General features: G+C 35.8%; 1 protein-coding gene across 1 annotated transcript; it reads left to right on the top strand.

The window, feature by feature from the left end:
• The first annotated feature begins 9,287 nt into the window (after nucleotides 1-9,287).
• Nucleotides 9,288-15,500, top strand: LOC147544485 (S-adenosyl-L-methionine-dependent methyltransferases superfamily protein). Its single transcript, XM_086632989.1, has 7 exons — nucleotides 9,288-9,606; nucleotides 10,532-11,203; nucleotides 11,869-12,079; nucleotides 12,362-12,644; nucleotides 13,869-14,258; nucleotides 14,616-14,693; nucleotides 14,966-15,500. Exons 2-7 carry the CDS (start codon nucleotides 10,559-10,561, stop codon nucleotides 15,207-15,209), a joined length of 1,851 nt encoding a protein of 616 aa, XP_086489115.1. The 5' UTR covers nucleotides 9,288-9,606; nucleotides 10,532-10,558; the 3' UTR covers nucleotides 15,210-15,500.
• The last annotated feature ends 7,054 nt before the right edge of the window (nucleotides 15,501-22,554 follow it).

Genomic DNA, 22,554 nt, shown 5'->3' with positions numbered 1-22,554 from the left:
TAAGGGAATCAAGTATTTATCTGGAAGGGAGCTTGTCCTACGAGTAGCAAATAAAGCAACGGTTGCTGCGAAAGCTGTAGGAACTTTCAGTCTACCTTTGGAAACTGGTCTAGTTTTAGAACTTCATAATTGCTATTATGTACCCTCTATTTCTAGAAACATTATCTCAGTCTCAGAATTAGACAAAGAGGGATATCACCTATTAATAAAAAACCAGCGTTGTTCTTTATACAAAGGTGAAATGTTTTATACCAGTGCTAAGTTATACAACGGTCTCTATATTACGAATATTGAGAACGAAGTCTTCAACATAGAAACCAATAGGCTACGGTCAGATGATTCAAATCCAAGTTACCTTTGGCATTGTCGTTTGGGTCACATTAACATGACACGCATGAAGAAGCTCCATGAACATGGACTTCTAGGTTCGTATAATTTAGAATCATATGACACATGCGAATCATGTTTAATGGGTAAAATGACGAGGTCTTCTTTTAAAGGAAAAGGAGACCGAGCCAAAGAACCCTTGGAACTCATACATACGGATGTATGCGGACCAATGAGTACTCCGGCGAGAGGTAACTATGGCTACTTCATCACGTTCACGGATGACTTCACTCGTTATGGTTACATATACTTGATGAGGCATAAGTCCGAATCGTTTGACATGTTCAAACAATTTCAGAACGAAGTAGAGAATCAACTTGGCAAGAAAATAAAAGCCATTCGATCCGATCGAGGTGGTGAATATTTGAGTCAAGAATTTGACGATCATCTTAGGAGTTGTGGTATAGTATCTCAACTCACTCCGCCAGGAACACCCCAGATGAATGGTGTTTCTGAAAGGAGAAATCGCACCTTGTTAGACATGGTTCGATCTATGATGAGCTTAGCAAATCTTTCAAACACGTTCTGGGGGTATGCTCTAGAAACGGCTGCTTTCACACTTAACCGAGCTCCGTCAAAAGCTGTAGAAAAGACGCCATATGAGTTATGGTTTGGAAAGATTCCAAAGCTGTCTTTTCTCAAAGTCTGGGGATGCGAAGTTTATGTAAAACGCTTACAAGGAGACAAACTCGCACCTAAATCAGACAAATGTCTCTTTGTGGGCTATCCAAAAGAGACAAGGGGTTACTACTTCTACCACGAATCTGAGAACAAAGTGTTTGTTGCTCGAGATGGTGTCTTCCTTGAAAAGGAATTCCTTTCCAAACAGACAAGTGGGAGAAATGTAGATATCGATGAAATTCGATATAAGCAACAAATAAACACAGATATAGAAATATCAAGAGGTTTAGCGGCTCCTATCTATACACAAAGTATGGAAGAGGAAAATGAGGTCGAGAGAGTACCTCCCGCTCAAGTCGAATCAAATTCGCAGGAGACATCTCAACTAGTTGAGAACACTCCAAAAGTTGCTCAGGCCCCTCGTAGATCTCAAAGGCTCCAGGAATTATCTCAGAAAACAGATATCCTACTGTTAGAAGATAATGAGCCGAGTACCTACAACCAAGCTATGACGAGCCCCGACTCCGAAAAATGGCTAAAAGCCATGAGATCGGAAATGGATTCCATGTCAGAAAATCAAGTATGGAACTTGATCGATTTGCCCGATGGAGCAAAACCAATCGGATGCAAATGGGTTTTCAAAGTAAAAACTGACAAGGATGGAAACGTTAGCGTTTTCAAAGCTAGACTCGTGGCAAAAGGATACAAACAGATTCATGGCATAGACTATGATGAAACCTTTTCACCTGTCGCAATGCTTAAATCCATTCGGATCATTCTAGCAATTGCAGCTCATTATGATTATGAGATTTGGCAAATGGATGTCAAAACCGCCTTCCTGAACGGACACTTGGAATAGGATGTGTACATGACACAACCCGAAGGTTTTGTAGATTCCAAAAATGCTGGAAAAGTTTGCAAGCTTAAGAAATCCATTTATGGACTCAAGCAAGCAAGCCGGAGTTGGAATCTTCGATTCGACGAGAAAATCAAAGAATTTGGATTTCTCAAGAATGCAGAAGAATCTTGTGTTTACAAGAAGGTTTGTGGGAGCGACCTAGTTTTCTTAGTCCTTTATGTCGATGACATATTAATCATAGGAAACAATATTCCGATGTTGGAATCAGTTAAAGACTGGCTTCGGAAATGCTTCTCTATGAAGGACTTAGGGGAAGCAGAATACATATTGGGAATCAAGATCTATAGAGATAGATCAAGGAGGATGATCGGACTTAGTCAAGAAACTTATATAGATAAGATTCTTCAACGGTTCGAGATGACAAACTCCAAAAGAGGATTCCTTCCCATGTCACATGGTATGGTGCTTAGCAAAGATCAGTGTCCTAAGAGTCCTGATGAGCTAGCACACATGATGAAAGTACCCTATGCTTCGGCAATAGGATCAATCATGTACGCCATGATCTGCACTCGCCCAGACGTCTCATATGCTTTGAGCATGTGTAGCCGTTACTAATCAAATCCAGGCCAAGCGCACTGGCACGCCGCCAAGAATATCCTAAAGTACCTGAAAAGGACTAAGGATCATTTCCTGGTATATGGAGGGGAAGATACACTAAAAGTTGTAGGCCATGTGGATGCAAGCTTTCAAACGGATAGAGACGACTTCAAATCACAATCTGGGTTCGTCTACTGTCTGAATGGAGGAGCGGTATGTTGGAAAAGTTCCAAGCAGAGCACAGTTGCAGACTCTACCACTGAAGCAGAATACCTAGCGGCCTCGGAAGCTGCAAAGGAAGGAGTCTGGATCAAGAAGTTCATGACAGAACTTGGTGTCGTACCTGGCATGGAAGAGGGCGTGACTCTCTATTGTGACAACAACGGAGCTATAGCCCAAGCCAAGGAACCAAGAGCGCACCAAAAATCCAAACATATCCAAAGGAAGTACCACTTGATTAGAGAAATCATAGAGAGAAAAGATGTGGTAATTTGCAAGGTTCATACGGATGATAACGTTGCAGATCCGTTAACCAAACCGTTACCTCAGCCCAAACATGATTCACACATGAGGGACATTGGTATAAAGCGCATTGGGGAATAGCAACAAATGTAATTTGGATTCATAATAGAGTTTATGTGCCTAATTACTTACATTCGATAAATAAAATAAAAGAAATTTTATTTTGTCCTTAAAATTTGGTTTGGTATTTTAAGAGACAGTCCACACGATAAAGAAAACGCTCCGAGTAGGCTTGTCAGATACGTGATCTTATGAATGAAACCCTACTAAGTGAACTTGGAGTGATTCATTATCAATTCCCTAGTCCAGGTCATTGCATGGACAACAATGACTCACGAAGACTAGTACGGGAGTCGATGGGATAGCGCAGTTTCATGGGCTATAGAAATAGTGTATTCGATTCGACTACGTGAGTGCATAATAGGGATTATACACTGGAATAACCCTCAACGTGAGAAGTTCATCCAAAGAATGATGAAATCGTCAAACTTCTCACAAAGACAAGATTGAAGAGATTCCTCAAAACATGAGTGCTCAGCTCATCTTATGTAAGGAATGTCTGACTTTGGTTCCGTTAAACGCCGCGCCGTAAAAGGAGGTTATAAAGGCGGATACTGGGAAGGACAGCATAGACATGAAGTTGAGTGGGAGCGCAAGAATGGATTATGTCTTCCTAACCATGTTAGGGTACAGTGTCCTCGGGCCACTTGACGAGCAACAACTGAAAATGCATGGCCGTGCTCAAATGGATTAAAAGTTAATCATTTGTTTTGACAGTTGTACTTGAGATCAAGAAAGTCTGAATGACGTGACGTATCAGATGGGATACTAAGTGACATGGGAATCGAGCATTGTACTTGTTCTAAGTCCAAGTGGGAGTCTGAAGGAGTTGAAGGAGATGTCCTTCGACCAAGGTGACAATGCGAACAATTTGTCGGATAGGACAATTGATGTGGAAGATCATCAAGTCCGATTGATTTAGGGATCGTAGAGTTGTAGCTAGAGACCAACTACGATCGTCGAATTACGAAGTAATTCGCGGCTAACTTCGATCGGATCCTACAACGGGTTACACATAAGAGTGACAAATTGATCTAGGATATGACTAGTGGGAGTGAGATATAATCATGGGAGTGTCTCATAAACATATCTCATAGGCCTAAAAAGGAATTAGGCAAAGATAGTACAAAAAGGCCAAAAACAGGGTTTTTGGGCCTAGACCGGTTCGGGTACTTCTAGGACTCGGATTGGGCTGAATTTTGGAGGGTTAGTTGCTGATATAATAAACATTATATCTGCAAATTTTCGTGGTGTTTGGACACCTCCTCCTTAGGGAATTGAGAAAATATCAATAGTTGCTATTTTCGACTATTTCCCTAAATCTTATTCTAAAGGGTGTTTTAGGAAACCTAAAAGGAGGTGGATTCTTATTAGGGTTCTATATAAACACTCTTAGGGCAGAGAATAAGGTGTGGAATTTCTCTCTAAGCTTTCTTACTCTACCACATCAAGTAGAGAGGAGAAAGTGAGCTAATTCCCATTAACTATCTATCTAGTCAAGAAGAAAGGAGTTCTTCTTTTCCAACCACCATTGGTGTGCTAGCTATACAACAAGGTGGGAGATCAAATTTTTTGCTCGTGTCCCAAGTAGAGGAGCTACACTTGAAGCTCTTGATCTTCTCATAAGCAATTGGAAAGGTTCGAGGGAAAACTAGCGAATAAGGTATTTATCTTTCTAGTTTTAATTAATGATTATCATAGGTTTATGCATGTGATCCTGGGAATACTAGTGTAGACATTAGATGTCTTAATTCTGCTATAAACACTAGTAGAAGGGTGTAAAACCCAACACCATGCCCCTTAGAGTTTCTAGCAAATTGTCAGTGTCGATGACCTTTAATATGTTCTTTTAAGCATTTTCTCTCTTTTCCTCTTCTTCCCCTGACCACTACTACTACAATTTCTCTCTTTTCTTTTTTTATCACTCCCTCTCATTACGTATCCTCGCTCTTTTACTCTCTCTCTTTGTCTTCATTTTTCTCTCTTTCTCCGAATGAAACCCACCAGAGAGAGGGATGAGATAAAGAGAAAAAGAAAAAAGAGATGGTGACGGTGTCCGGAGATTGTGATAAGAGATGTAGTAAGATGAAAAACTAGAAGTTTGTCCTAGAAAAATTGACAAAATCCACAATCCCTCTTTAAAATTGGTCTTTGGTATAGGGACTTGTCTCTGGTGTATTGAGAGACCATTAGTGAAGAGACATTGCTCCTTTTTACTAAAGTAGACATTAAAATAAACTAAATAAATCATCACATATTCATTTTAAAAGTAATATATTGAAAGTACTTTGATATGGAATATGTTGAAAGTACTTTAATATTTAATATCAACCCACTCAAATACAAAACATTTTAAATAGTTGAAGATCTCCTTTTCTATCTAAAAACTCAGAACAAAAGATAACAAAAATTTGAAGGAAAATTTTTCAGACAAAGAAATAGAAATATACCGAAATTTTGACTAATGTGGTTGAAATATGCCGAAAATTTTCATCTTCACCAATAACAAATGACTCAAATTGTGGCGACAAAGAAGATAAAATAACCATTTTGGCCGAAATTTTCTGCTTCTTGAGACGAATCTTCACCTACATGTTTATAAGCGGTGGTTGTTTTGTAGAAGAGGCTAAAAGTAGAATTTTGTAGTAGAATTTGTTCTAAGGAGGAAGAAAAATTGAAAGAAAATTATGTGATAAATTATTTTAGTTTTTGTCTCGATAGAAATTAATTTATATGATTTCAATCTCTTAAAAATATTTCTTTTCCAATTGGTAGAGGAACTTAAAATCTAAAAAGATGATATTTTCACCACGTCCCTGTACCATTTATTCGGGTCCTTATACTAAATACGTTAAAACTATTTACCCCTAAAAAGATTTCCAATTTTTTTCCAAAATCGCCGATCTCTTTTTTTCTTTTTAAGAAATAAAAATTCTCACACTATGTCCACCTACTTTACTAAAGGCTAAAATTGTAATAACAATCCTATTTGAAATTATTTAGGTTAATTCCATTGTAGTCTTTAACAATGATCAATTTTCTAAAATGGAGCCGTGAAAGTTGGGCTAGAAAATATTTATAGTATCCGAGACTCATCATGGACACCCAGTCCGTTAGGACCCTTGGACACCCGAAATTCAGATGTGATTCAACTAGACAAGTCCGATAAATAAATAGGTCAGACTCAGTGTTTTGAAGTGGTTCTTGGTATCCCGCTCGATCCCAATATGCTAATATTACCTTACAACACCCAATTTCTAAAACCCGATAGCAAATCTATGAGTTTGAAGGTCGCCAAAAAACTTGGTCGGCATGCGACTTTCGCCAGAGAAGATAATGAGGTTAAAGAAAAAAAAGATGAAGCGGAGGAGATAGGTGATGAAATGGAGGAGAGGGGAGAAATGAGTTGGCTAATTATGTTTTTTAAAACTTTGAGAATTAACTCCATTTTAGCCTCCAAGGGTATTTCTAAAAAAATGTAAATTTTTTTTGGCCCTTAGGGGCCAAATCGAATTGCTCAACACTTACGAGGGACAAAACGGTGAAAAAGTAAAGTATATTCTAAGTTAAAAAACTATATTCTGTATATATGAGAATTAGAAGAACTTTAAGTCAAAAGGTAAAATATAAAATTAAGTCGCAAGTGAAAAAGTTCTAAATTAAAACAATATCCAGTTAAAAATAAGTCATTTTGACCTAAAATAGTCTGAATGACCTATAAAAAATGAAAAATGAATTGGGGGCTCCCTTTGACATACTCCCAAGTGTATTCTCTCTCACAGGACAAGGCAATTTTGGTCTTTTCATTCTGACAAAACTGTGAATAGATCAAAATGGCCTTGTCACTGTGAGGGTAAGTATACCTAGGAGTATGCCTAGGGAGTCCCCCTATCATCATTGTAAAAAAGTTATGGTCACGCTTAACAAAAGTACGAGTTTTACCACGTATTTAGTTCATCCACAACAATTCACCCTATGGTATATTCTTACTTATTTAAGTAGAAAAGTAAAAAAAAAAAAAGAAAAAATTTGGTGATGCGAAAACGCACGACTTCAATTAAGTTAAATTTAACTTTATTTTAAGTCCACTTTGCTTTTTGACTCTAAAGTTAAGTTATTTAAGTTAGATATAAACACGAACTTTACTTGATTGACTATTTCTTTCGACCACGTCAACAAAACTTTCACCACCACTATACCTCCTCCACCACCGTGCTTCAACCACCACACCACCATAGATCGGGTGCTACAAGGGGTTACACATAAGAATGGTAACTTGAAAAGTGAGTATAGACTGATGGGAACGGGTATATAGATGAATATGATCCAATCTGATAATAATTAAAAGATAGAAAAGAATCAGGCTCGAAAGAAAAGTCTGAAAAGGCTTAAAGCACACCTTTTGGACCGAAAAGGGAATCCCTTAAAGGGATTACACTGGCTGGTCAAAAGGGGAGTGTAGGCCGACCAAGACAAGCCCATTAAGGGTTGTCTTGGGCGGCCACACTTAAGGGGAAACCCTGATTTGGTTTTCCCTAATTAAAGAGTTTTATTTGGATTGAACTCTAATTTTTGTGCTTATCTTTTCTGTGGGACTTTTTAGGATTCCTTATTCGAATGAGACTCTACTAAGGTAATGCCTATATAAGGACCAGTTATAAGTTTAGAAAAGGTATGGAATTTTCTCAAAAGAAAATCATCTCTCTCATACATCTTAGAGAGAAGAAGACTTTAGAGAAAAGCTTCCCATTCTATCAATCAAAGTCTAGAAGAAGGACTTCTTCATCTCTACCTTCAAGGAGGTCCTAGCTGACTGAAAGGAGGGAGTTCAAACTATACATCGGTGTCTCAAGTATAGGAGCTACACTTGAAGCTCTTTATCTTCCGAATACTGATCGGAATTTAGTTCGTGGGAAAGCGAATAAAAGGTATTCTTTTTTCCTTCTAGTTCATAGATTGGTTCATGTATAGATCTTGGACAACTTAGTGTTAATCATACGATGATTGAGATACAAACACTAGTAACATGATTAAGTTATGTATTAGATACATGTAATTCCCAACACACCTACCCTAGATCCCTAACGAATCTATCCTAGGAGGCGCCCAACATTTTGGTTGTCGTATCGCCTAGATCAATTGATTACATCTCCAGAGTCGGATCAGATCTCTGATCTTAAAAAAACGAATGGCTTCAGTCGGTCCTCGCGACGATGCAAAGTGCATGCGGGCGCCTCTAAAGCGTCCATACGCGGTTTGTGTGGTGGTAACCACGCAAAGCACCCTATCTTTCCAAGGAATCTAATATTTGTATAAGAAGGTCTAGATAAGGAAATAGAACTTGTCTTATTTTTTCAATATGGTACTAACAATAAAACTACACTTGGTAGTTATCATTTCATTTTGCCCCAAGTAAATCAATGATAACTCATTCATACGAAATCAGATTTTGACAAACTTTATGTCTACATTCAAGAGCTCGACGAGACGAATCCAATGACCCGCCTTGCTTCTGATTTGGACTATGTTTGGTTTCCTAAATTGATTAAAAAAAAGCCGGTTTTAACAAAATTTACTCTCAGATTTTAAATTGACATTATCCGACTCATTATCATCATTAGAGATTAGTTCAGGGATGATAATTTATGATTTTCTGGCAAGGTAATCCAAGATCCCTTCACCGACTTTCTCACAAGAACTAATATTATTAGAAATCATAGGTAAACTTTAACGAACAGGACGACATCGACTAAGGAGAGACGTAGAAAGGAAAAGATGCCTTCTAAAAATTTCAGGTGATGGTCGTCGGTGAGGTGTCGTCCGACTGTCGCTAGGGAACTCTATTAGACGATGTAAGAGAAAAGGTAAATAAGATAACATATTTGAAATTAACGGTAAAAGGAAAGAATTAATCAGCTGTTAAAGTTGAGTGAAATTGACTGACAAAAAAAAAGCTCAAAAGGATACTATGATGGAAACTAGTCATCTTTAAGGAGCCATTTTGGTGAGTCGGTCATCTTTAGGGTGGCAAATAGTTATTATGTTTGAATTAAATGACCTAAAATTCATAGAAACTATTTTATTTATACCCAAATTCAATATTCATGAATTTACACTTCCATGCATGAGATCGAAACTTTGACCTCCGCATTACAGAGTATATGCACTTACCAACTGGTCTACCCCGTTGTTGGCACCTGTACGTCCTCTTGAAATGGTCATTGGACAAAAGATATTTGTCACCTACCTTGAAAGTGGGTGTACACAATGATTTTACTTTTCTTCATTTGTTTTCCCAATTTCCCACCTTTATTCTTTCTGTTTTTCTCATCACACATTAAAACGGCGAAGGTAAAAAAAGAAGCTTTTAAGTGAACCAGCTAGCTATTCCTAACTATAAAGCTCACTGCTTTCATCATCACTCTCTCTCTCTCTCTCTCTCTCTCTAGATCTCTAGACTTCTCTCTCTCACTAGAAATGCCAATATCGAGCATTAAACTCTAGAAATCAAAAGGGTTTCTTCAATTTTTCAACACTCGTTTTCCTTCCTCAATTATCAGGTTAGTAATGGATCTATTCTGTATTTCTTTTCTACTGTGAACTTTACCTATACAAGTAGATTTGATTTGAGCTGAAATATACAAGTAGGTAGTTTGGTATTAAGGTTATAAATCTTTTATGACATTGTGGGTATGGGTTTTTTTAGCTTCAATTTAAGAGCTGATTTCACCACCATAGATACTCCAACTTTTCATAGTCATAGATTTATAAAATTGGGTGTTTCTGAACTATTCTGTATAAGGAAATCTGATTAAACTAATTTAGAACTTGATTCTTACAGTTTGATTAAATGAAATGTGTTGCCACAGAGATTTGTTGATCCAATTTCCTTTTATTTTAAAAAAATTTCAGCTGGTTTTGTTTTTGATAGTTCAGTAGGTGAAGGAACTTGATTCATACAGTTGATCTACTATTTTCTTGGTGCACATTGCTCGATTTGCGAAGTTGTCTTACGAATTTAAGAAAAAGAGAAAATTATTAGATTCCTATATTTCCTTGTGTAGTTTAGAACCCACGGCCGATTTAGATCCACACTTATCAGTCGTCCGTAGTGTCGACCGATAAGTGTGGGACTATTTAAGATCTTCTTGTCTAATGTGGGACTATTTCTCGTGAATCGGGTCACAATGTCATCATGTACGTTGGGATGTATTTCAGTGATCTACTTAGTTCATAATGGTTGTATTTGCTTCTCAATGGTTCTAATTGAGATGTATGGCCTAAGCTATGAAGCTCAAAGTGAATAAAGGTTTAAGTTGACATCTTGCTCATATGTGAGAACTTGATTTTCAACAAGTTTTAACAGATTAACATTCTCAAGTGGTGACCTTAACACATGTAATTGAGTTAGAAATTGCCACAGGATAGCTAGACGTTTCTTGCGTTCGACTTACTGACTGCCATTAATTTTCTTTCCAAATACAGCAAGCTGAGAAGTATTAAAAGAGTACAATGGGTTCAAAACTCAACTCAACGGGAAGTAAAACTCGAAGATCTGTGTCTATCTTCATTGTCATAGGTCTCTGCTGTTTTTTCTATATACTGGGGGCATGGCAAAAAAGTGGTTCCGGGAAAGGAGATAGCATAGCGTTGGAGATCACCAAACAAACAGACTGCAATATCTTGCCTGACTTGAATTTTGAAAGCCATCACAATTTTAAAGGTGAAGTTATTGATTCTTCAGAACCAGAAGCCAAAGTCTTCAAGCCATGTGATGTTAAATACAAGGATTATACTCCTTGTCAGGAGCAAGAACAAGCAATGAAGTTCCCAAGAGAAAATATGATCTACAGAGAAAGACATTGCCCTAGAGTTGATGAAAAGTTGCAATGTCTTATTCCAGCACCTGAAGGGTACACAACTCCATTTCCATGGCCGAAAAGTAGGGACTACGCATACTATGCAAATGTTCCTTATAAACATTTGACAGTTGAGAAGGCAAACCAAAATTGGGTTGAATTTCAGGGCAATGTGTTCAAATTTCCTGGTGGAGGGACCATGTTTCCTCAAGGAGCAGAGGCATATATTGATGAACTTGCATCAGTGATCCCAATTGCGGATGGTACAGTTAGAACAGCACTGGACACGGGTTGTGGGGTATGTTCATCACTCCTTTTTTCATTTTTGTTCTACGTTGTCAAAATGCAATGTTTTTCTTTTTGGGGGGTTTTACCATGTTAGCTAGAGCCTTCGACTCGTTGGTGGAACCATGAACAAAGGTTTACATCGAAGTGATTGAATTCAGGACTCTCACCTGTGGTTACGGTCACGGGACCCACCTCTTCAATTTGTATCGTAACTTCTCTGAGCTACCAAGTCTTGCCCGTCCAATGTTTTTCTTTTGCTATACATAGTACTTGGACCTAGTTTGCTCTCTGACAACTCCACCAGTTGCCGGATATGACGAGTTGGATTCACGTTATGTAGGTTTTTTTCTATCTTGAGTTGGGTTCATGTGCTTTATTTTTTGTGTTTACTAAGTGTATCCCAAAACCTTTTATTTTATTCGTATTTTGTTATTGTTTTCTTCTTCCTATTTCCAGCTTTTTTTGTCTTATTTATTTAGTATTTTCTATTTTCGTTTTAAATTTCACTTATGTTTTCATCAACATGACCTCATAGTGGTTATGTATTATCATGTTAAGGTGTAGAACTAGTACGCTTTCCTCATAACACAGCTGATACATAAGCTCTTCTCCTTTTATAATTCACAATTATTGCGTAATCACCTTTTTCTGAACTGAGTGGTTCTATGTTAATAGGTTGCAAGTTGGGGTGCTTATCTATTGAAGAGAAATGTGTTGGCTATGTCGTTTGCACCACGTGACAATCATGAAGCACAAGTGCAGTTTGCACTAGAACGAGGAGTACCTGCTGTTATTGGTGTGTTTGGAAGCATAAATCTTCCATATCCATCAAGAGCCTTCGATATGGCTCAGTGTTCTCGGTGTTTAATTCCATGGACAGCTAATGGTAAGTAAACTTCCAACCTAAAGGCCTTCAATGTGTCATTTGTTTGGGTTTATATTAATACGCCCGCACTGTTCCATCAATTAAGCTAACCACTCTAAACAAGCCCCTTAGATATTCCTGCTTCTGCTACCTGTGAAAGGGTATAGAGTCTGCGGATAGCACCTTAGGGTGTACTTCTGAGTTAGATCCTTGACATTGTTTCCGAATTAAAAAAGTAGGAGCTTTTCTTTTCACTCAAAGAACTGATGGAAATATCATGTTACTTCTCTTTTGTATATGCAGATGGGATGTACCTTATGGAAGTCGATCGTGTTCTGAGACCTGGTGGATACTGGATCCTGTCTGGCCCTCCGATAAATTGGAGAACCTATTATAAGACTTGGAAGCGGTCTAAGGAGGAAGTCGAGGAAGAACAAAAACAACTTGAACAGTTGGCTGAACAGCTATGCTGGGAGAAGAAATATGAGAAAGGGGATATTGCAATCTGGAGGAAGAAGAAGAACTCAGTTTCTTGCCATAAGAAGTCCACTGAGTCATGTGAACCTAGGGACTTTGATGATGTCTGGTGAGTAGTATGATTTTTCATTACTTATAGAATAATTAAGTTTCTGACGTTCAACTCACCCGTGAATGAATGCTGCCTAGATGTTATTTAATTGGCCATGAGAGTTCTCTTTGTCCATGTTGAAGTCTTCTCTGATTCCTCCTCACCTGTAGCTTTTTTTATTAGAACAGATGTCATTTTTGTTGGATGACATGAAAATTGTTGGGCTTAACACATCTCGACCTTGCTCTGCTACCATACTAAGTTTGTGGACATCCAACTCAGCCATTTGTCTAAATTCTTTTTCAAAATTTGCTACATCCTAACGAAGTGTTAGAAAGCACAAAGAACCAAGGAATGAAATTTCGGTTTCGGTGGAAATTTCGGTCGGTCCAAAAGTGGAAACGTTTCGTAGAAATGTTTCGGTCAGTATGGAAATCTTACAAATCTACAGAAATGATAGAAATATGATGCAATTATGTATAACAAGATTATTCAACCATAGTGAAGCATAAAAATAATGTTTAACATTATCTATTTAGTTTGAGGGAGTAATAACAATTACACAGTTACTTCCAGGTGTAAATTGAATAACTCTTTGACTATAATGCCCAAAAGATAACATTCTTACTAATAACAGTTAACAAACTATTTTAGTTTCAGAATGTATCGTCAATTACGCATTTATATCTGGGGTGTTACTAAGATAAAATCAACTTTAGTAAGTCAAGGCGTAAATTATTCAAATAGATTTAAAACCCACAGAAAACTAGCATAAAAATCAAGAGAGATCTAAGAGAAATGAAGATGAAAAAGACGAAGGAAGAGATATGATATAAGTATTAGTTTCTCCGGTTTTTTGCTAGATTTCTACTATGTCGGTCGAAATTTCCATCATGTCGGTGGAAATTTCGTTATTTCCAACAACTTCGGTGGAAATTTCGACCATGTCGATGGAAACTATGCAGGAAATAGTTGTAAGTGTTACTTCGTGCACCTAATCTCATTTTAGGAAACGTTTCGCGAAATTTCGGTGAAATTTCGGGAAGTTTCATTCCTTGCAAAGAACACAAAATCCAATAACCCATTGTACTCTATCAGTCTATCTTATCTAATTGTCACGTGCCAAGTTGTGATGAAGTCCTAAAAATGATCCCTCACTTGGGGTTTTATTCTTTTCATTCTTATCGTTAATGTAACTAAGTTTATTTAGCTCTAAGCTTAATTGGTGTCATACATTCTTAGGTACAAGAAAATGGATACATGCAGAACTCCTTATCCAGAAGTTAGCAGTCCAAGTGAAGTTGCCGGAGGAGAACTGAAGAAGTTCCCTGCTAGGCTTTTTGCCGTCCCTCCAAGAATATCGAAGGGACTAGTTCCAGGGGTCACTATGGAATCTTATCAAGAGGACAATAAGCTTTGGAAAACGCGTGTTAGTTCTTATAAAAGGATCAATTCTTTAATCGGGTCGGGAAGATATCGAAACATGATGGATATGAATGCAGGCCTTGGAGGTTTTGCCGCAGCACTTGAGTCACCAAAGTCATGGGTGATGAATGTTGTCCCCAATATTGCTGAGAAAAACACATTAGGTGTTATTTACGAGCGAGGTTTAATCGGAATATATCACGACTGGTACGTTTATCTATATTCTCTATATTGTGCGTATTATTTAATCGAAAATTGTAGATTACATTAGGTTTTGTGGTATTTATAGAGAAGGATATCTGATTCAGGGTTTTGGGTTAATTGTGCTAGATTGCTGCATTTAAATGTTTATTTCTGGATTCCCCATATAAAAAGAGCCTTACGTCAAAATTTATCTTAGGAAGTTATGGTACTAAAAATCAACATATTTCAATCAAAATAGATAAAATCTTTCAGTTCCGATAATCTTGTTTTGTAATTATTTTGGTGGAAATGATGTTCACTTTGCCATGAATAATATCTCGTATTAAACACTAAAGAATTCTTGCTTATTTATCCTTTCAGGTGTGAAGCTTTCTCGACTTACCCACGTACATACGACCTTATTCATGCTAGTGGTGTGTTCAGCTTGTACCAGAGCGGGTAAGCATCTTCACCATGTCAACAATCTTCTGCTTATGATAAAAAAATCTTCTACATTCAATGCAATTACGTGTTTTTGGAATTCTAATATGATTTGATAGGTTTTGGGCTAAAAAGTAGTATTTCAGAATCTCAACTTAGACGATTGCAGATTATATCTCATTTCTGTGTTCCTTGTTTTGCATAATTTGCTCATGCTAAGCCTGGCACTGTTTAAATTTATCTGAACTCCTCAATTCCGTGATCTGATAAATAAATGAACCTACAAACAGGTGCAAACCCGAAGACATTCTTCTTGAAATGGATCGGATCTTACGTCCTGAAGGGACAGTAATCTTCCGAGACGAGGTTGACATCTTGAACAAGGTACAGAAAGTGGTAAATGGAATGAAATGGGATACGAAAATGCACGATCATGAAGATGGACCACTTGTACCAGAGAAAGTACTCATTGCTGTCAAACAGTACTGGGTTGCTAGTACCAATGACAACAAGAACGCATCGGGCGACGAATGAGTCGTAGACTCGTCGAAACTCTATCGAGACAAAGAAGATAGAGTTTTCTTTTACGAAACCGGGTATTAAATTGCCCAGAAGACCAGGTAGTGATATCTTTTATTTGGGTTTTCATTAGTGAATTTGGTGGTCTTATTCTTGTAGCTTTAGTATCTATCAAACCTTCTGAAATGAATTTTGTACACTTATTCCATGTATAAGAAATGCATGTAAATGTGCAAGGGTATCGGTAATATTTTTGTTCTTAGGGTTTCAGAATTCATTCAAAATGAAGAACTCAATGATTCAAAATGTCAGCCCTCGATCTACATATTTTTGTGTCTTACTCACTGCGATTCTTCCTTAATCAGATTGGGTCGGAATAGTATTGCAAGTAAAAGTGTTGGTGGCATCGCGAAATTGAACAAGCATTAAGGAGTCAGATGTGTCTTCTACTTTTCTTTTTCTTGTTATAACTATTCTTTTTTGTTGCAAGTAAAGTAGATTAAAAAATGAACAAGGCATTACTCCATGTTTATGTCTAATGATAATGGAAACAACCTCCCAAATACTACAATTATTAGTCCTAGCCAATGTAGCCGGCGCGTCAGCTAGATCGTTGCCTTTCCACGGAATATGCGTGAAGAGTGTAGCTTGGAATTGAGGAAGCAATTTCTTGATCGATGAGATGTGGGCCTTAGATTGCCTTTCATTTCATAATATTGAGTATCATCAAAGCATCAAAAGGATGCTGAAGTTTAGGAATACTAGCAGTTCTTTACAGGTCAATTGTTTGTCATAGATAGGGATGGGCCCATCCACAGGGTAGCCCGGGCCAAGGTTTAAGCTTGAGAGGAGTCTTTGAGGTTCAAATATTTTTAGGTTCACTCTTGTGAGTAATCCCTTCACTATGATTATGGATAGAAAATTTGGTGAAGGAAGACAACATGTAAAGAAAATATTAATTAAACAGAAAAAAAAAAACTAACAAAAGGCATGTATATAGTTGGAATCGAACCTAAGCTCGTCACTTAAACATCTTCAATGCAAAACTCAAAAAAAAAACTATAAGTATCAATTGAGATTATCTTTCCTATGTGGTTAAGTTAAGTATCTCTAATTCAAGCCCTTCTCCAATGCAACACTCAGAAAATTATAAGAGTTACACACGTCACACATACATTTAATAGGAAAAAATAGTTGAGAGAGAAACTTTCTAGTGGTTCTTAAATTAATTTTGATAGCTATGATACTTACGAAACTTAAAAGAGATCTCAAAAATAGAGTTTGTAATCGAGACTTTCAAAATTAAACGTTTCTACATCATCTTAAGATCTCAAATGAGTTTTGCACTTGAGAGGTTTTTCTAAGAAAAAGACTCTAAAGTCCTAAGTGACACTTAATATTTTAAGGTTGAGTTGCATTATAGATGCTCTGGGTTGGGACTCTTTTTTTTTTTTTTTTTAATGAGTTGGTTCCACTCATCGAAACGATGAGTTGAGCAAGCTGGTACACTTATGTCTTTGATAGATTGATTTCAAGTTAAGGTTTACGTTAAATCGATTCCATATGAATGCGGATTCTCATTCATTACCCTTGGAGATAAGAATACCGAATACTTCTATTCCACAACTATCACTAGAAACATGAGTAATAGAATGCTTTCAATCAAGAATAATAATGGTGTTTGGATATATAATAAAACTGACATGGCTCATATTATCACCTCTCATCTTAAAGATATTTCTACTTTCCATCATACTCTCACTTCGGAAGAGATTCTGAATTACTCCCAACCCACCATTTCTGATAACCACAATAAAACTCTGATAGCTACTTCCGCCAAGGAGGATATTGATTTAACTGTTAAGAATCTGAGGGCGAAAGAAGAAATTACATAAAAATTTGTTTGACATTAAAATTTCGAATATGTTATGAAAAATGAAAGAGTAAAGAAGAAAGATAATGGAAATATAGACCAAGAGATAGAAACAAAAAAACTATATTGTGTTCTTCTGTGTCTCTATTTTGGTACATTGGTATTTTGGTACGTATTGTTCAGCAAAGGAACCTCTTTATATAGGCCTCTAGATGAGTTGCATAAATAATAGAGAGTCACACAATAATGGTGCTTGAATACAAAGTAATGGTGGAGAACTTATGGTGATAAGAGTTACAAAGTGTGGTGGCCATCCACCATATATCAAATATTTATAACACTCCCCCTAGATGTCCACCACATCAGAAATTGCCTCATTAAAACCTTACTAGGAAAACCTAATGCGACAAAATCATAGTGAAGGAAAAATAGTACAAATTCTTTTTATATGTTCATTTTTTATGCCAACATAATCTGTTTCATTAAAACCTTGTTAGGAAAAACCCTGTGGGTAAAAATCTTAACGAATGAAAAAGATTACAGTATGAAAATACAATATACAATGTCTTCATAAACTCACTCCCCCTCGTGAAGGTTGAGGGTGTTGTTCAACTTTTTATTGTCAGCTTCCTTTTGGTATATATAAACAAAAATATAATAAGTAGCATTTGACATTTCAAGTTGCATTCATATAATGCTTCAAAGTTATGCACACTTTAGATAGAAGTTTGTTAGATCCTTCAGGGATTTCAGTTGAGCTCACATTCTAGTGATTCATATTTGTGTATCATATACATCAATAAGATAATTATAATATTTTGTGAAATCATGTACAAATCACATTTCCATGTGATTCATCATAAATTCTATGCACAATCCACCTGACACACATAATAGGTCTCAAACTCATCATTCACTGACCATTGTTTTAAAATAGTTCTCTAGCCAAAACTTTGTCAGGAAAATCCAGTTAGACAAAACCTGAACGAAGGAAAAATACTACAATTTTAGTACGCATAGTTGCCTCATTAGAACCTTGACAAGGAAAACCCAATGAGACAAAACCTTGACGAAGGTAAAAGAGTACAACGCGTAAAATTTTAACATTGATAGCTTATATCATACTCCCTCTTGTAATATATTGATCAAGAGTTCTTTCTTTTACAAACCAAAAGAATTATTGTCCTTTCTAAAATACAATACAATGTACGTAATGTATTGTTTGTACTACGTTAGGTACTTCTGGACCTTAATTTTCTGTGATAGATGATAACTCAAGACAATATGAGTTGCTTTGAAGCTTGGAGCTTTTTAGTATTTTGATATATGTTTATTTTCAAGATTTTATTTACTCGAATAATCTTTCTTAATACTCTACTATGAAGCTTTGATAAACTCTTCAGGAGTCACAATATGATTTATCAGTACTTTATAATATAACTCGAGGATTTGTAATTCATACTGAAAATTTATAAATGGGCGTCAAGCCTTTTATAGACTAAATGAAATTTCTTACATGTCTCTACTTTATTACCTTCGGGGTAATTCTCGGTTGGTGTTTCCACTTTGTGTCTGAAGACTTAGTTATTTTGTAAAAAAAATCCACAACTAATTCTCGTCAAAAGTTGACCAATTATTTCGAGTAATTCCGAATCAATATGCTCCCAGTAGATACTATTTTCAAATATATATCGTCTGAAATGATTTATTTGGTTTCTCAAATTCACAACAGCATACATAGTTCAATGATCTCATATATGTGCCTAACTAAAACGGCGATGTCTCTCTTTAGACATATCCTCATCGGAAGATTTTATTAAGAATATGAATCACACTTATTTCTAATTGTATAGCCTATTCCATGACCTTTGATTAGCTCTGATCATTTTCCATGACTTTTATCTGAGTATGAGCATATTAATATTTGGAGGTACAAATCTCCGTATCTTGATTCCAAATGAGGAAACTTGATTATTTTCAAGTATTTTACGACATTAAATACAGGACTTCCTCCCCCTGTTGTCAATAGATCTGTTTCATTTGATAATTACTAAAAAGAGTCAATTGCTTCAGGTACGTCCATCTGATCACGACTTCAAGTGTGAGTAATTTGTTATAATATCACAACTTCAGGTGTAATTGACTACACATGAGATATATCTTTTCCATGTATATTTTTCTTTCAAAAATCATCATCCTTACCATGGATAATGTGTTATAAAATGATGCGGACCAACCTTCTGGACTGCAAGTGATATTGTCTGCTTTGGTACTCGACACATCATCTTTGAGATCTTAGTTGAGTTTTGCAATGGAGATAATTTTGTAAGAAAAACTCAGATAATCTTATGTGGCACTCCGAATTTCTAAGATTGAGTTTTGCATTGAAGATGCTCAAAAAGTCATAATATTGTGAATTATCTTCCCATCTTGAAAACATGTAAGTTAGACAAATTATGGTAATAGTCAGCAAAGAAATAAAATATTTAGAAACAAACAACTTAATATAAACAAACAAAAAAAAATAGACAGATTTAAACGAAGGGGAAAAGGAATAAACGATGCCTTTTCAGCTGTTAGAGTTGATCCTAAACCTCTATGCCTCACCGAAACCAAAATCTACTTAGCTACCACTCATTGTAGTATAAATTAATTCATGTACATAAACATATTACACATTATATTTTTTTTAATTAATCCTTCTCCCAGCCTCTTCCCTCAATCGGCCTCTGAGAAGAAGGCACTCTTTTTCAATCTATGCTTGTTTATTTTGGCTACACCAAGTTGAGTTTAACATCACTTTAAAAAAAAAAAAATTGAGTTTAACATGAAAACATCTTAATTATAATAAACTAAAATCCACTTCTTAGGGTTCAAGCCCACAGAAACAGTGAAAAGAAACATAGATAAGTATAGACTAAGATTTGAAGGAAATATTTTGGAAGTTAGGTAATTGGCAAGAATCTTTCTCATTGAAAATGAAAGTGATTGATCATAACTAAAAAAAAGTGTCTGAATTTCAATATAAGAATACTTAGAATTTAGTCTTCCATCATTACTTATAAAACAAAGCAATATGAGAACATTTTGAAAACAATATAACGTGCCTGACCCTTGAATTGCAATGTTTTTAAGTCGAGTTAAATACTTTTGGTCTTAACGCGAAACATCTAGACATAGGTTTCACTTTCTCGAAATCAAGATGCATGTGATATTTGAGACGAAACTAGTTAAATCACAAGGGTGATTCTTATAATCTAACTACCACCTAGTTTGGTGAATTTGAGACCACAAGTATGAAAGTTTAGTTATTCAAAGTGACATCAAAATCACGCTACTTCTTTTGTAGAAATTAGATTATTTTTATTATTCCTAACACTACCTTGAAATTGAAAAGTTTCAAATTTTGTTCATCTTGATTTAAATAGTTTGAATCCTAATTGAAAAAAAAATAAACCTAATCTATAAAACTAGAGTAATCTATATATCTTCTTCAACATAAATTTGTGGTTCCACCCACCGATATTAGCAAATTTTTTCCATAAAACTAGAGTATATAATCAAACCTAATCTATAAAACTAGAGTAATCCTAATTGAAAAAAAATAAACCTAATCTATAAAACTAGAGTATATAATCAAACGTACTGTAGATATGATTATTTCCTATACACTTCTCATATTTCTTCTTACGTCTTCTGGAGAGAAAGTATAAAACCTTTTATTATAAGTACGTAATTAAGTGTCTTGTACAATAAATATGATTGTCATACACACTTTTCAAATTTCATACACTTTCTAGCATTTGTAAGTATATGACATTTTGCTAAGTACAGTACACAATCAAATGTGCTATACATATTAATATTTCATCTACACTTTTCACATTTTTTACGTTTTCTAGGAAGAAGGTATAAGACATTTTGTTGAGTAAATAATCAAATGTAATTTACAAATGATAATGTCATATACACTTTTCAAAATTCTTACATTTTCTGGGAAGAAAGTATAGTACATTTTGGTATGTACAGTACTTAATCAAATGTCTCCTACTATACATATAATTATGTCCTAAACATTTTTTTTAAAGATCTTAACAAGATTAATATCAAATTTATTAACATCAAGAAATGAATTAGAAACCAGTCCTACTATATCATCGTGATCTTCTTCATCATCAACACCACACTAGAATTTCCTTCCTCATATTATCACCATCCTCATACACACAAAAAAGAAAAATAAACTTTTTGTTGATTTTAAGCTTGTTGTACTGATAAAGATTAAAGAAAAAACAGATCAGATTTCTACTTGGTGATGAATCTCTCTCTTAAACTAGCAAACCCTTCTCCAAAATCATCTAAATTGGTTAGTAATCAATCTCTATAAAAAAAATGAATCTAATTCTAAACAGTTGAGTGTCTTGAAGAAATTTCTTGATAGGAGGAGTTGTGTTCTTGAAAAAAAACCACCGAAAAAATCTAGATCTAAATAATTGTGTTTCTTGAATCTGGAGAGTTAAAATAGAGAGAATTAGAGAGAGATAAAAGGGTTTGAAGGGTGTTTAAGGTATTAAAAAAATTATTGTCATTTTTTCTTGGGCCTAGCAATTTTGCGCAATTTGGATCTGTGCCCTAATATCTTCCTCACTTGGGTTGTTAGCCCATTAATGGGGGTATTTTTGGATCTTTAACCCATTTTTCCTATTTTAATCTAGGTCATTGAACCAAATCAAATGACCAAGGTAGAAAAGTCGTGGTCGTTTAATACATTCACTGAATTGGTTAACTTTTTAGTTCACTTGAAAATCACCCTCTTTTAATTGTTTCTCCACTATTTTTTCCTTCATCTTCCAATTCATTTTCGGAACAAGTACTTCTAGTTATGGACCCATATTATCTTATCTTCGCAGGGCCGTGTGGTGGGGGGTGCGGGCAGGGCGTCCGCACAGGGCCCCCCACCACCAAAAGGGCCACTTGATAAAAGGTTCAAGTCTAATTATTATATTAATAGTAAAGACAGTTTTTTATAAACATAACTTGTATTAGCTCAGCTGGTAAGGTTTGTCAGTTTTCACCCAACGGATGCAAGTTCGAGCCACATGCACCTCATTTTTTTTCATTTTTGTGTCGCTTTATTGACATTAAGAGCAATGTCGTTAAATCAACCTTTATTTTTGCTCTGTTACCCTTTTTCTTAACTGTTGTATTATCTAATGTGATTTTAAGCAATAGAAGTCTTAAATTTTTGTATAAAATTCTAACTATTGTATTATCTAATGTGATTGTAAGCGATAAAATTCTAACAATATGTAAATTTTTGGGTTATTTCCCTAATGGCCCCCAACTTTGTGACCAGCTTCCCGCCTAGCCCCCTACTTTACAAGAAATACCCATATGGCCACCTTCCGTTATAACACCGTTACTCTCTCTCTTCCATTTCTTTTCTCTCTCCTCCAACATGTTTTCTCTCTTTGCCACCTCGTTAAA

Source organism: Eschscholzia californica, unplaced genomic scaffold, assembly GCF_041429995.1.
Source record: "Eschscholzia californica isolate CP2 unplaced genomic scaffold, dmEscCali1.0.p SCAF_4, whole genome shotgun sequence".
NCBI classification, from domain to species: Eukaryota; Viridiplantae; Streptophyta; class Magnoliopsida; order Ranunculales; family Papaveraceae; genus Eschscholzia; species Eschscholzia californica.
Note: the sequence above shows the minus strand (reverse complement) of the source record. Positions and strands in the feature narration are given on the sequence as shown.